This window comes from Rhagoletis zephyria, unplaced genomic scaffold (genome assembly GCF_001687245.7).
Source record: "Rhagoletis zephyria isolate East Lansing unplaced genomic scaffold, Rhagoletis_zephyria_1.1 Rzeph_scaffold_00234, whole genome shotgun sequence".
Taxonomy (NCBI): Eukaryota; Metazoa; Arthropoda; class Insecta; order Diptera; family Tephritidae; genus Rhagoletis; species Rhagoletis zephyria.
Genome location: NW_016157318.1, coordinates 37,375 through 53,788, shown reverse-complemented (window position 1 = coordinate 53,788; position 16,414 = coordinate 37,375). Strand labels below are relative to the sequence as shown.

The 16,414-nt window shown below is 38.2% G+C and overlaps 1 protein-coding gene across 2 annotated transcripts in view; it reads right to left on the bottom strand.

Annotated features, from left to right (window-relative positions):
* The window catches only part of amon (prohormone processing protease amontillado), a 240,163-nt gene extending 227,119 nt beyond the window's left edge, over window positions 1-13,044 (bottom strand). The window contains exons 1-2 of one of the 2 annotated variants that reach the window (XM_017609548.1): window positions 12,665-13,044; window positions 12,212-12,584 (exon numbers count right to left, since the gene is read on the bottom strand). In XM_017609548.1, the coding sequence (XP_017465037.1) occupies window positions 12,212-12,454 (243 nt within the window). In that variant the 5' untranslated portion in view covers window positions 12,455-12,584; window positions 12,665-13,044. Of the gene's footprint in view, window positions 1-12,211 lie in introns of both variants that reach the window. The other variant, XM_017609546.1, reaches the window with a different exon arrangement.
* Between the last annotated feature and the right edge of the window lie 3,370 nt (window positions 13,045-16,414).

The window sequence follows — 16,414 nt, the reverse complement described above, 5'->3', positions numbered from 1 at the left end:
AAAAATCTTTTGTTACACTACTTTATTTTATTCCTTTGATTGTACATGCTAAATAAAAGCTTGTTTTTAAAAAATATTTTTTTTACATTATTTTATCTTATAATTTTTAGTCCATTTATAAAGGCGTTGTATATTAAAAAGTGCTATTTTATTTTATGTACAAAATTTTGCAACAGATATTAAAATAATTCAACTCGCAATCAAAGAGAACAGAAGACTTGGCAAGCAAAATGTTTGCTTACGTTTTGTATAAACATACATATGTACATATAGCAGCAGTTAATTTTATTTATAGAAATGGCGTGTCGTCCATTTCCGCTGTAGCATGGCATATCTTCTTCTTCTTAATTGGCGCTGTAACCGCCTAAGCGATTTTGGCCGAGTCCAAAACAGCACGCCAGTCATTTCTCTTCTGTGCTAACTGACGCCAATTGAAAATGCCAAGTGAAGCCAAGTCCTTCTCCACCTGGTCTTTCCAACGCAGAGGAGGCCTTCCTCTTCCTCTGTTACCAGCATCGCGGCCCGCGTTGAATATTTTCAGAGCAGGAGCGTTTCTGTCCATCCGAACGACATGGCCAAGCCAGCGGAGCCGCTGAATTTTAATTCGCTGCACTATGTCTATATCGTTGTAAAGCTCATACAGCTCATCGTTAAATCGTCTGCGATATTCGCCATCACCAACGCGTAAAGGTCCGTAAATCTTTCGCAGAATCTTTCTCTCGAAAACTCCAAGAGCCGCCTCATCAGATGCTTTCATTGTCCATGCTTCCGCGCCATACACCAGCACAGGCATGATGAGTGACTTATAGAGTGTGATCTTTGTACGACGAGAGAGGACTTTACTTCTCAATTGCCTACTCAGCCCAAAGTAGCACTTGTTGGCAAGAGTGATTCTCCGTTGGATTTCAAGGCTGACATTATTATTGGTGTTAATGCTGGTTCCCAAATAAACGAAGTCGTCTACTTTTTCAAACTTGTAACTGTCAACAGTGACGTGGGTGCCAAGACGCGTATGCTCTGACTGTTTGTGTGCTGACAGGAGATACTTCGTTTTGTCCTCGTTCACCACCAGACCCATTCGCTTTGCTTCTCTATCCAATCCCGAGAAGGCAGAACAGACGTAGCCCTTGTTTTTACCGATAATATCGATGTCGTCGGCATACGCCAGCAATTGTACGCTCTTATAAAGTATTGTGCCTGAGCGGTTCAGTTCTGCGGCTCTTATTATCTTCTCCAACATAAGATTAAAGAAATCACACGAAAGGGGGTCCCCTTGTCTGAAACCTCGTTTGGTATCAAACGGCTCGGAGAGGTCCTTCCCTATTCTGACGGAGCTGGTGGTATTGCTCAACGTCATTTTACACAGCCGTATTAGTTTCGCGGGGATACCAAATTCAGACATCGCGGCATAAAGGCAACTTCTCTTCGTGCTGTCGAAAGCGGCTTTGAAATCGACAAATAGATGGTGTGTGTCGATCCTATTCTCGCGGGTCTTTTCCAAGATTTGGCGTATTGTGAATACCTGATCTATGGTGGATTTTCCAGGCCTAAAGCCACACTGATAAGGTCCAATCAGCTCGTTGACGGTGGGCTTCAGTCTTTCGCACAATACGCTCGATAAGACCTTGTAACCTATGCTTAGAAGGCTAATTCCGCGGTAGTTGGCGCGTATGGCGGGGTCGCCTTTCTTGTGGATTGGGCAGAGCACACTTAAATTCCAGTCGTCGGGCATATATTTAGGCGCAATATTTAACTTCTTCTGGCGGGCGACATCTGGAGTCTTTTAATTGTATCTCCTTGATATGATGCCGACAACGAGGTTCATATCTAGACTAGGAATAGCTTTACTACACTACCGCCGCGGCGCGCCGGCAGCTATAACAATTTTATAGTGGTTTTACGTTCTTTGGCAAATTACGCTCTGTTAGCCATAAATCTTACTATTTTTTGACCGCCTTTGAATCAAGACCCCTGGACCATATGGAGAATTCATTTACATTTTAAATTGCATTATCATCGTGATTGGAACTATGCTGAAAATTTCAAGTCTCTAACTTGTCGATTTGCGCGGGATGACCAAGTTAAATAAAAGCTTATAAAAATTAACGGGATTTTTAAGCAGTTTGAAACTTAATGGGCTACAAAACTGCACACCAAAATTTGTATAAAGATTCTGATTAAAAAGTTTGAAATTTTGGTGAACTTTGGCAGAATTTTTATAATTTTGGTAAAAAGTTTGAAAGATTAATGTTGTAAAGGGTGTTTGTTGTATAACCGGCTAGACTTCTATAAAAGAAAATAATAAATATCAACAACAGGATGTACATGTATTTAGGATAATAGCTGAAATTTTAAATTACTTATGCGTTCACATCTGTGCCTAAAGCTTCCCGCAACTTCACTTAAACTTTTAGTTATGAGCGCAGTTTTATCCATAATTTTGAAAGTGGTCTAAGTCACATAACACCTTTGTGCCTAAATGATAATTTACTTGTATCTGAAGGCGTCGGTTATTCGTTTAACTTCATTAGCCAAAATTCAAAGGTTATCTCATGATTTTGTGAGGATAGAACGTTTTACATATGCATTCGGTTACAAGTAACCGGTCATTTTAGCACAAAAGATATGATGTAACTTAGGCCACTTTCAAAATTATGGGCACAGTTTAATGCGGCGTTGAGGTGTATTTTTTTAAATCACTGATCTATTATGAAGCCTGGGTCGGAGCTGGCTTTAGGGAGGGGAAATCGTGTAGCTTTCATAGAAAATCATAAAACACTATTATTTAATGTTTGCTTTACAAACTGATACTTCTATTAGTTCATGGGATCTATATATGTGACCTGGTCTACGGAAAGGGGGCTTAGGTGTCAAAAAATCAATTTTCACTTTTTGGTTGATTCGGATGGAAGATGAGATGCTTTTTCACGTGGTGAAAAGCAGAAAATCCTAACTTGCTTAGAAGTGTACTAAAAATGTAGAGAAAGAAGAGTAAAAATACGACAAAATATATTTATTTTTAAATGTTCCATATGGGTATCAAATGAAAGCTGTTCATGAATGCTTTAAGATTGAGCACTTTTCATATAGCTGGGTGACTAGGGTCTCGAGATATAGACCAAAACGTGGACCTGGGTAACCTTGGGTGTATTTGTTCAATATGGGTATCAAATGAAAGCTGTTCATGAATGCTTTAAGATTGAGCACTTTTCATATAGCTGGGTGACTAGGGTCTCGAGATATAGACCAAAACGTGGACCTGGGTAACCTTGGGTGTATTTGTTCAATATGGGTATCAAATGAAAGCTGTTCATGAATGCTTTAAGATTGAGCACTTTTCATATAGCTGGGTGACTAGGGTCTCGAGATACAGACCAAAACGTGGACCCGGGTAACCTAGGGATGTATTTGTTTAATATGGGCATAAAATTAAAGCTGTTATGTCAAAAATATGCGGAAGCAAATTAAAAAAAATTAAAAAATTCATGAATACCGTTTTTGTGAAAAATAAAATTGTGTAATGCGGACAGTTCTTTAATCTTCTTTAATATAAAAATTATTATTATGATTATTTTATCTTAATTGTTTGCCATCAAAGATACAAGGACAAATATATCATTTGCATGGTTCAATGGCGCCAACAGCAGACGAACCCCATCAATTTCAGCAAATATATTTCATTTCGTCGATGGTGGATCAGCTGAATGTGCGGTGCAATATACAGGGAACACAACAGTTAAAGAGACGAATTATTGAACAGTTGCAAGCATTTTTTCACGCTAATAACGCTGTGGTTAATATGTTCAAAACAGCATTAGAACGAATGCCATCGGATACGCACAAATTTGTCATAAGAGCGGATCGTACCCCAACAGGTGAACATGTACGAAGGTTCAATGCACCCACCGTTGATGATGTTGCTGCAATTATTGTTGGCGATCCAACTACATCACGAGACATTGGCGTGCTGCACAATTTTCCAAACAATTGTTAGCTGTTGGAAATGGAAAAGTTCCAGTTGATGCGACAACTGGATTAATTACTCTTACCAACGACTTTTGCCGATTTGTAGACTCTCAATTAGCTCTTATTGAAAATGTTTTCCCAAACATTAGTGAGAATTATCAGAATTATGCTTGGTTAAGTCAACGAGCAATTCTCGCCGCAAAGAACAATGATGTACACGCACTGAATTTCACCATTCAATCAAAAATCGATGGCGATTTGGTGACATACAAATCGGTTGATTCCATAACAAATTCCGATGATGTTGTAAATTATCCAACAGAGTTTTTGAACTCTCTGGAGTTACCAGGATTTCCACCACATAACTTGCAACTCAAAGTTGGTTCAGTTATTATGATATTGCGTAATTTGAATCCACCGCGACTTTGCAACGGTACTCGACTTGCGGTGAAAAAACTTATGCCGAATTTGATTGAGGCAACCATTATTAACGGAAAGTACGCAGGTGAAAATGTATGTATTCCTCGAATACCAATGATTCCGACTGATCTTCCGTTTGACTTCAAAAGATTGCAATTTCCGGTTCGCCTTGCATTCGCAATGACAATTAACAAGTCGCAAGGCCAATCGCTTAGTGTTTGCGGGATAAATTTAGAAAATCATTGTTTTTCACATGGGCAGCTATACGTTGCGTGTTCACGAGTTGGGAAACCATCCGCTTTGTTTGTGTTAACGACAGACCAAAAAACAAAAAATGTGGTTTACCAAAGAGCACTTCAATGAAACAGATAATTTGCGGACACGTATAACGCTTCGATTCAGATTTTTTACTTAGAGAAGTTCAACTAAATTACACTTCATTTTTGTAATCGAAATGAATACATTACTGTTGTGAAATGAAATAAAATTTTTCCTTTTCAAATATAAAACAAAAAAAAAATAATTTTTCTTCATCTTTTAATCCCCAAACGAAATGTTACAAGAAACGAAGCCATCTGGTGGCGAAACGGAGTTCGCCGGGTTTGCTAGTATACTTATATATATCACCTGTATTAGAGTAGAAATATGAAGAGTAATAATTTATTTTGTTATTTATTTCGATCATTGAAAACGAAATTCTTACTGACTATGCTATCTAAAAAAGAAACAAGGTATAACTTATAGCTAATACATAGGTGGCATTATAAAATTAAAGTAGTTTTAAGATTATCTTTTTTAAAACCACTCAATCAATGAATATCCTCGATGTGATTGAGTTTATTAACCTTTCTAAGGGCACGACAAATCGGTGGTTTCATGGCATACATTGACTTGGAGGAATGCAAATAAAATAGGTTCATGTGCAGCAAATTTCTTCGGGAAACATTGAGAGGAATTATCCGTAGGATATCAGGATAATCACCAATCCCAGTAAGCACGTTAAAGATAAACGAACAAGATAATAACTTTCTCCTATCCTCAAGTGAGTTTAAATTTATAAGCAAACAGCGTGAGTAGTATGAAGGTAAAGGTTCAGTGAAATTTATAGATCATAATGCAAATCTAATAGAAGTCTTTTGCACACGCTCAATTCTGTTTATATGCCCAATATGAAAAGGTCGCCAAATATTGGCAGCATACTCAAGGCGTGAGCTTACAAAAGCTATGTATGTATAGGGTTTTTAATGTAAATGGATCGGAAAAGTCAGGCGAGCAAAGGCTAACAATGAATAGAAATTATAAATAATGAAATCAATATGGCTATTAAAATTCAACTTCGAGTCAAAGTAAATTCCCAAATCTTTGGTCTGGACTACTGATATAAGAAGGCAACCAGATATAGTATATGGGGTATGAATTGTATTTAGCTTTCTGGAAAAAATCATGTCATAATATTTATTAATATTCAAACTGAGACAGTTTCTCTCACACCAAGACATTACCCTGTTAAGATCGGATTGAAGGGAAAAGGAATCTTCAGTATTTTTTATAACAGAATAATCTTTGAGATCATCTGCATACATTAGAAATTTCGAGAATAGGAAACAGGAACTCATATCATTAACGAAAGTGATAAACAGAAGGGGGCCAAGAATACTACCTCGGGCGACTCCAGAGCACGCACGGAAATAACGGGTACCTATTGTATAAATAAGAGCTAATCCAATCGAGAAACTTTAAATGGAAACCCAGACTAGCTAATTTTGGGATCAATATTTGATGTGAGACCTTATCAAATTCCTTGGAAAAGTCGGTATATGCAGTATCGAATTGGTACCCAGACTCAAAACCTGCAAGGCAATCCTCGGTAAAAATAGTGAGATTTGAGACAGTTCATCTTCCTTTGACAAAACCGTGCTGCTTCGGGCAAATAGCATTTTGGACAGCGTGCCACCTTTTATCATTAACAATACTTTCAAAAAGTTTGGAAACCGTTGTTAATTAAGCTATTGGTCTATAATTTGAGACATCATTTTTGTTTCCCCTTTTGAAAATCAGAGTAATATATGTTTTTTTTCCCCCAATAACTAATGAATATTCCCGAAGAGATGGATAAGTTAAAAATTACCGTCAAAGGTCTAATAAAAGCCTAAACATTTTTTAAAATAATAAGAGATAGGCCGTCCGCATCTGTTTGCGTCGATGCCTTAAAGTTTAAGATGCCCTTTAAAAAATCCTCATCTGTTAATGACCAAAACCGAACGACTCGAAGCATCATGGGCATTATAAAAATTCTTACTTTTATAGAATATCGAACATGGAATACTAGTTTTTTTCGCTTTAATAAAAGGCCAGAAAGCTTTGGGGTTGGTCTTTATATTGTTTTCGAAATTACTAAAGTAACTTTTGCGCAAGGAGTGATCAAGACTCTTAAAATCATGTACATGTCATGGTAAAGTATATTATTGGTTGACTTAAATTTTTTATACAACCTATTGTCAGAGTAAACTGGGATATGTTTCAGACACAGATTATGCAAACATCTTTTTATAAAACCAAACTATGCACCCCTTGCTATGCATATCAAGCAACAAACTCAATTGGAAATCATTCTAAACTTCATTTGCAAAACGGGTATTCAGATCTTCAGTGATAGTATCTAACAGAAGAACGTACAACGAAACCCTATAATAATCTTCACAAGTTGTTAAGCTACAGTTAAGCTTCAATTTTTGCGTTGTTTTTGGTGGCTACATGTTTTAATTTTTTCTCGTGGTTGTCAAGTTCTTGCGCAAATTTTTGTGCATGAACACTAGACTATTTTGACGACTGAGTGGAAGATCGCTGCCGATTCGAAAACGCCCTATCCCAGCAAACGGATGAAAAAGCTCTATATCAGAATTTGGTAGAAGAATGCCCTATCTCAGCTGCCGATATATTAAATTCGTATTGAGTTTAGAATTTTTTAACTGACAGCCCAGATAGGGCATTTCTGAACTAAATTCTGAAATAGGGCGTTTTCACCCGTTTTCTGAGATAAAACGTTTTCGAATGGGCATCAGATATAGAGCGAGCTTTCCCTCAGCTGACGATTTCTGAAGTATAATGATCCTGTAAATTCCTGGTCCTTCCACTCGCCTTTTTTTAGAGCGTCGCCAGTTTAATAATAATTCCGCATTAAATTGAATTAAAGTATCGTGCCGTTGCCCCCATCTTGTTTCAAAAAATTGAACAATATGGTAACCCAGTACCTTTACCAATACGGGCCTCTTTTATTGTACTGCAAAACAGCTCGATTAACCGTATTTTCACAGATTTCAGCTGTTCACTTTGTGGGACAAGGACGGGTTGCCCCAGCATTTTTCGCCTCTTTCAGAATTTCGTTGAGTGCTCCAAAATCTAAGAGCATTGCACGCATCGGTTTTCATGGAGGCACATAAGACCAATTTAAACTGGTGTTTTCATCTCATCTATAACTATTTATCCAAGTGCGACTCCTATGAAGGATAACTGTTTGTCAGTTTTACCACCTTATCTAGCAGTCCAGCAAGCTACTCTCTTCTAGTTCAAAGTTTTAGGAGTCGTCATTTTTTTGCAGTTGACTACAGCAGTCAATGAGCTAATTTTGTGACTATTTACTGGTGGAAGTTCCTCTCGAAGACGCTTCCCGACTTAATCACCCGGATCGATTCTCAACCTAGGCAGCACCATGGAAAATCTTTCGTTCTGCTTTGGAGGCGAATTTTGCAGTATTGGGCCATCGTCGCTGTGGCGACAGCATCGCTGCATCAAAATTTAGGAAATTAATGCAATGAATGCCCTTATTCACAAAGAATAAACTCGATTTGAGATTATTTATTTAGTAAATGATGTTTCCACAAAATTTTCCTACCCATAAAGTTTAAATTTTTTAATTTTTACCGTACCACTTTGCCCCTTTTTCCCCTAACTAAATCTTCCAATGATTAAATACATATCAAAAGTATGGAGACCACTTTTCATCACTTAAGAAGATATTTGAAAATTAATTCACATAAAAAATTACGAATTCTCTTCACTCTTGAAATATGCTCCATTTTACAGTTACATATTGGTCTTTCATGCGTTACGGACGTGCGATGCGGAGGCACTTTTCTCGTCAAAAAAAAACAATAGTAGGCTTTGGATCAGAAATGTTTTTTTGGTCATAAATAGCCATTATTGTCATTCATTCAACACATGTAAAAATATTTCCCAGGAACGGGTAAAAAATGTTCGTACGTTCCAATCTTTTCCTGGGAATAAAAGTCGCAATATTACTTAGGGCCAATGTCAGATGAAAATTTAAATGGCACTTAAGTTTAATTTTGGATTGCTGCTTAAATGCCACTTAGCTTTCGTTGGGTTTCATATCACCTTTATTTATATACGCCAATAAGTGGCAACACTGTTGGTTATACCCTGAAATTGTTGTTTCTTTTGTCTGTTTGTCTACATTTTGTGCTGAACAGCTGACTGCTGTTTGGTAAAAACACAGGGTTACATACTTCATATTTCAATAGCTATTTAAGTGCAGTTTAAATATATGATTTTAAAATGAATTTTTGAAGTTAAACAACAACTCTACTTAAATAACATATGATTTTAAAATGAATTTTTGAAGTTAAACAACAACTCTACTTAAATAACACATCTGAAATTGGGCCTTAAATAATTCAACAAGCTACTTGCGGGTTTTATTAAAATATATGTAGGTTTTGGTCTAGAGTCTTGACTATTAGACTAACTTACAAGCATAAGCGAGAGAGTTTTGAAAAATATCATATGAAAATGGGATTTTAAATGGTATAAATTCAGAACTCTAACAAAGATTTTCCAAGGATATTTCAAGGACCCAGAAAATGGACAGCAGTTTATTCAAAAATACATGAATGAAAAATGTCAAAGAGCAAAATTACTCTCTAAAGTAAAAAGTGGGTAACAACAAAAAGTACGGGAACGAAAAAACATTTTTCCTGTAAAAACGTCAACCAGTGATCGCTTGACACTTTTCGTGATTCTACCAGAAGAAAAAGTTCGGGTAAAATCTTGCAACTTCATTCTCTACACAGCTCTCCAAAAATCACTCTCATTTACAGGATTTTGAAGGATTTTGGAGAGCGGGATCATTTTACCTCTAACTTCCTGCAAGTTCATGTAAAAACCTGTAAGTTCATGGAGTACTGAATCAGAGCTAATATCCCCTATCGCACTTTGTCGCTTTAATTTTCTTGAATTTGTATCATATTTAGACAGCTGAAGCAAACCTTTCGCTGAAAAGCTAGGAATGAAACAAACTTTTTCTCCATATCTTCTACCAATAGTATTTTCTCGTTACGTAATTTATGCTACATTTAAAGCAAATCTTATTGCTGGCCATTTTGTAAATTTTGACAATTATGCGGTCAAAATTATTTGGCTTAAAATATAATTATCTATTAGCGGATTAAAAAATTTTGAATACTAACATTTCCTGGTTACTTTCAAAATTAAAATTTTATAAAGTTGGCGTACACTGGTATATATTTTTTCTTATTTTTCTGAGTTCTAAGCTCCCATATTCCATTACATAAACACAATTTCTTAACTTTCCTAAAAAAATACAGGTTTCCGAATTTAAGCAAATAAAAATTTCGTGAAACTGGTATTAATTCGCAAACAATCTTCTGCTTTATTGGCACTGTAACCGCCTAAGCAATTTTGACCAAGTTCAAAACAGCACGCCAGTCATTTCTTATCTGTGCTAACTGACGCCAATTGGCCAGCATCGCGAATACTTTCAGAGCTGGAGCGTTCCATTCGAACGACGTGACCTAGCCAGCGGAACCGCTGAATTTTAATTCGCTGCTTAAGGTTATAAAGCTCAAACAGCTGATCCTTAATGGCGGCTTTGAAATCGACAAATAATTGTTGTGTCGATCCTATTCTCTCGGGTCTTTTTCAAGTTTTGGCGTATTGTGAATACCTGATCTATGGTGGTTGTGTAAAGCCGCACAGATAAGGTCTAATCAGTTCGCTGACGGTGGGCTTCAGTCTTACACACAATACGCTTGATAAGACCTTGTAACCGATGCTTAGAAGGCCTTAATTCACAAGGCCCTAAACAACAAATTTTTTATTTTACGGGAGAAGCCAGAAAAATTAAAAAAAAAAAGTTATCAAAAACAGGTAGGGCTTTTTAAAAAGTGGCATGTAATTCCGTTGTTTTTGGTACTAATATTTTACAATTTTTATTGAAGGTGTATATTAATACTTCCTACCAAAATCTGTGAAAAACGCAATTTTGAAAAATGTGTTGGTTACGGCCTTTGTGAATTAAAGTAACGATATGTATGTATATTGCAATACAATGTAATTATAGCACATTTATAGGGGTAATATTCCCCAGGATGCTAGGGCAACATCCTTCTCTAACCATACCTACATATGGTTAAAAATGCATTTGAACTTACAAACAACATTTAGTCCTTTAGAATTAATAGAGGCTTCCAGCTTGTCAAAGATATGTTTTCATTCAACATTTAGAGAGAGGTCAACGGTCTTTTTAAGCCGGAAAAGCAGACTGAAGTGAATATTGCATTAATATGTTGTGCAAATCTCTGCTATCTTAATGCAAAAAATAGATAAGCAGCGCCAAAACAAGTTCCTGACAGACCTTTGGGACAACATAACAAATACAGTTTGGGCGTCTTTACTTGGGAAGAATTTAGCTAAGCCTTTCCAGACCCGGTAAATGGATCAAAAAAATAAGGGAATACTAGAGCTGCCGGGTTTGATAATCTTGATGTAATCAGGATTTAAGGGGCGAAGAACAACATGTAGAATTAAGGGGACTTAATTAAAGTCCATTCGGAAATTTATTATCTGAATTTCGTCATATGTTATAAACGAGAAGAAAAACGCAATAATTGGCGGCATAACCAACCAAAATTAAGACTTAATAACTTCCTTCTAGAGAGAAAAGCTAAAGAGCTCAGACACTTACCTTGGCTTGTAACAGCAAGGATCTACAAGGATTTGGGAAAATAGAACATAACCGCCCAAAAGTATGCTGAACAATTCAGTGAGCTCACGACAGAGCAATTTAAATGCAAAACAAATTCCCTAACGCTGCAAATGCGAAGAAAATCATAAAAATCCTACGGCCACTAAGTACATACTACATACATATGTATGTATATATGTACACATGTTGCCACCTTCCTACGTTCGTTTGCATATGTTCAATCATGTACGTGAACGTGGAGCTGAATTCACGCGCAAACAGTCAGACATTCATATAAACGAATTAAAGGGGAGCACGCAGTGCACGTACATAATACATATGTATGTATGTATGTATGTATGTAATGTATGTATATACATGCATACAAATGGTATGTGTGACTATACACATGTGCACATATTGTATGCACATATGTATATTTATAGACACCCCTCTTGTTTGACGCGTTTGAACTTTCTATATTTTTCCCTAATTTGTTATTTATTTATTTTCTGGCTGCTCTTCCCCTTTATTTGCATTGTTGCCTTCCACTCTCAACGACGCTGTGTCGTCCAATATTTCAAGGGTTAAGTATGGCGCTATAACGCTGCCAGTTGGTGGAAACAAATTGATTTTCCAAGAATCAAAAGAGTAACAAATATTATAATACAACAACAATAACTACAACAAATCACAGATTACCAAAATAACAAATTGCAGAAACCAGAGCAATCCTAATATTTGCGAATAGATTTGTAAAACCAGAAATATATTTCCGAAGCTTGCACTTTGCAGCATAGTGGCATATTTTTTTTAACTTACTGGTCCAATGTTATCGAATCCGTAGCGCGCTGCTACTTCACCAGCAAAGCCATTGTCGACGCTGCGCCTGAAACGCACCAAGAATGAACTAGTGAACACGTCATTCCTTCCATTGAGCGTGGCGTGAGCACTGTTTCCGCTTGTAGCCGCAATGGTGGGCAGATTAATGGCGAACACCAGTATCAGCGAGCATATCAGGAACATCTGCAGGCCCGAGGGATTGCACCATGCAGCAAAGACCATCGCACACTTGTCGGTATCAACTTTTATCCTTGCGGCGTCTCTTACTGCCGCTTCTCTACCCTTAAAAATTGTCTTCTTAAAATTTGTTTTTCGTTCTTCGTGCAATAATGACGTCCACAAAATCACAATTCTAAATTATTAATATTTTATTTTTGTATTCGGTTTTAAAACAATATTTGTGTTATTTGCTTGTGTAAATTGTGCGCTTACTTATTCTATTTTGTATTCACCATGAATAATTTCTCATTTCACTCTCTCGCTATGTAGTAAGTTGGCAACACTGCTCCAAATTATACAGACGTAAATTTTGACACTTGCCAAATTTTGCTGAGACCAATATGTAAAATCTTTTTTTCACACACACACACACCGCTGATACTCTGTAAAACTCATTGATTAAAAGTGTGCAACTAAAGCCCTTTATTAATTTTCGCTGAAGACTTTCCGACAAACGGAAAGCCGCACGCGTCAAAATTTTTACTACTTATTTTGGAAGTTCCCTCTTCACTTCTTGTGTGACTCTCTATTCACAAACCGTAGAAACGCTGTTTTGCTTTTAGCCGGGAATTCGAACTTAACTGCTACACTAACCAAACGAAACTGCTCAACATTCGCTCAGCGGGCGCCGTAATGATTCCAAGCAGTGAAAGCAGAATACTAAGAAAGCGATGTCTGCAAATGCTGCAAAAAGCTTTTAAAAGCTCATGCCACCTCAATGTTCCTGCTACATATTTCCGCCTGAACCAGCTGGCAAAGTGTACTGCTTTCAGGCACCCAACCCCACTTGTTGTGCTATGCAGCCAGATATTGTTTGGTCAAAGGGTTTCATTCACATTGTTGACGGGAAATCATCTGCTCAACTTGGCGGTTACTCGTCGCTCGTCCTCCGTTCCGCGCAGCATTCTCACACCACTCTTCAGTCGCAATATTCATTTCGTCAGGTGAATGTCACGCGCGTTATATACATCGATGTATGTATATATGAACGTGGCCACGCACTTTACTCTTGTGGTAGGTGGTGCGCCTAAATGTATGTATGTATTCGCACATGCATGTATGTACGGTTGGGACGATACTACTCACAAGTACGATAGTATCAATACTTTCTACACCTTTACCAGTATTTTTGGCATCGATGCTTTTAACAATATACACGAGTAAAAATATCGATACTTTACCCCGATACCTTAACATTTCCAGAAGTGATTATTTTGGTTATCTTATGACCATTTCAGCCATCTCTCATCCTGCAGTTGATAAGAATAAATATATACATATGTCTATGTATGAATCCACTTTTTTCACAAATGGCCAAATGAGCGATTTTAAGTTCACTTGGAAACTGTTCCTGAAGCTTGTAACATATCGTCACACCTCCCCTCACTAACAAATTTTTTTATTTTACAAGAGAAATAGTTGTAGAAAAGTACGAAAAGTTACAGACAGATCGTGCAGCCATAATCGAGGCCACCGGATCAAAGAAACGGAACCGCTCTCATAATGAAGGCGGCCAAAGAGCCATTACAAAGAAGGCTAAGCGAGGAGGTGATGCGGAGTCCGCAGCACCCGCGAAGGAGGCAATTATAGGTGAAAATAGCAAGACACCGCTTGCAGTGCAGCAGAAATGTGTGGAGATTGATGTGAGGCTATCGAGCCTCGTAATGAACTACGTACTCTACAAATCCGATGGTCCACGCCCAGAGTTCGACTCGTCGGAATCCCTACGGAGATACCGGGTAGTCAAGTGCGCGGACCAGTTCTCCCTGGATTTCCTTGCTGGATGTGTTGCTAAGATCAGCGACACTTTTGTCGGCTTGAAGCTCAAGCTCATCCAGCAAAGGGCATTCCAAGGAGACCACGTGGCGCATTTGCCTACCTCCGATGGATGAAACAGGCGAAAAGTTGCAGCGGCGTCTTAAGCTACATAATAAACTCATACCGACGATCAAGGAATGGGAGTTTATAAAGGTTTAAGAGCCAAGAAGGCCTACAAATAAGCCCATTCTGCTAGCCATTTGCCCAGAATCACTAGACGCCTTAGAAAAGACTGACTATCGGCTCTGCTTCGGTATCCATAAGGCTAGAGTGCGGGTATTCCTCGGAGAGGTTAGTCCGGTAGAAGAAGATCCGGGGGTTGATGGAGCCGGTAAGCTTCTCATGGGTGTGAAGCTGACGGGTGACCCTGAACCAAAAACTTAAAGTAGCCCAAATAAATCTGCAGCACTCCAAATATGCTACAGGTAATCTAGCTGTTCTCCTCGGTGAGGAGGATATAGACGTTAGCCTAATTCAAGAGCCCTGGGTCAAGCACGATACAGTCATGTAACTGAACATAAATAATTACAAACTCTACTAAAAGAGCGAGGTGGGTGGGCGTGTATTATTATCAAGAACGGGATAAATACATTTCTTTGCTCTAATTTCAGCACATCAGATACAACACTGGTTAAGGTGGATACCACCGGACTGCCAAGTATACCACTGGCCTCATTATACATGGCCCATGATAGGGACAGTCCGCCAACTGAAATCAAGGAGATAATAGCCAAAAACCCCAGACAAATCATAGTCGTCGGCTCCGATGCGAATGGAAGGCATCCAGTATGGGGTACTTCTACGTAAAACGATCGAAGTGAGTCTTTATTACACTTCTTATTAAATACTAACTTAAGCATCTGCAATATAAACCGGTTTCTTGGATGGGAGGAGGTGCTATCACCGGTGTCTAATCACCGTATCATTCTCTTTAATCTGTATGCAGTTTCCAACACCCCCTCAAAAAACAGAAACCCCTACAGCGTAAACGAAGTAAACTTCCACTAAATACAACTGTACTACAGTTGAGGACATTGATAGACAGAGAGTACAGTAAGAAAGAAATCCCCACCCTGGTGGAATGGGGATCTCAGAGCCCAATAAGTAAAATCTTCAATGATTGCTTTAGAACTAGAGACTGGGCGCCTTATAAAAGCCCCCTAAGATCTTATGAAAAATAATTGAAAAAATTTTAAACTAAATCCTGGCAATCTTACTGCTCTTCTATAGAGAACTCTATAGACTCAGCCAGGCTCAGCAAAATCCTATCAAAAGAACACAACAATATTACACTCATTAAGGGAGAAAAGGGGCGTGGACGAATACAGCCAGTGATCCTTTAAACACGTTAGTCAAGCTCCATTTCCCGGGATGTATTCGACATCCACCCACGTCAGGGTCAATTTAACCGGGTTCTACAAGCAGTATACTGTTGAACTCGATCGTACGCAGGGAAAAGGGTGCATTTAATAATTTTGCACACACTNCATTTGCCCAGAATCACTAGACGCCTTAGAAAAGACTGACTATCGGCTCTGCTTCGGTATCCATAAGGCTAGAGTGCGGGTATTCCTCGGAGAGGTTAGTCCGGTAGAAGAAGATCCGGGGGTTGATGGAGCCGGTAAGCTTCTCATGGGTGTGAAGCTGACGGGTGACCCTGAACCAAAAACTTAAAGTAGCCCAAATAAATCTGCAGCACTCCAAATATGCTACAGGTAATCTAGCTGTTCTCCTCGGTGAGGAGGATATAGACGTTAGCCTAATTCAAGAGCCCTGGGTCAAGCACGATACAGTCATGTAACTGAACATAAATAATTACAAACTCTACTAAAAGAGCGAGGTGGGTGGGCGTGTATTATTATCAAGAACGGGATAAATACATTTCTTTGCTCTAATTTCAGCACATCAGATACAACACTGGTTAAGGTGGATACCACCGGACTGCCAAGTATACCACTGGCCTCATTATACATGGCCCATGATAGGGACAGTCCGCCAACTGAAATCAAGGAGATAATAGCCAAAAACCCCAGACAAATCATAGTCGTCGGCTCCGATGCGAATGGAAGGCATCCAGTATGGGGTACTTCTACGTAAAACGATCGAAGTGAGTCTTTATTACACTTCTTATTAAATACTAACTTA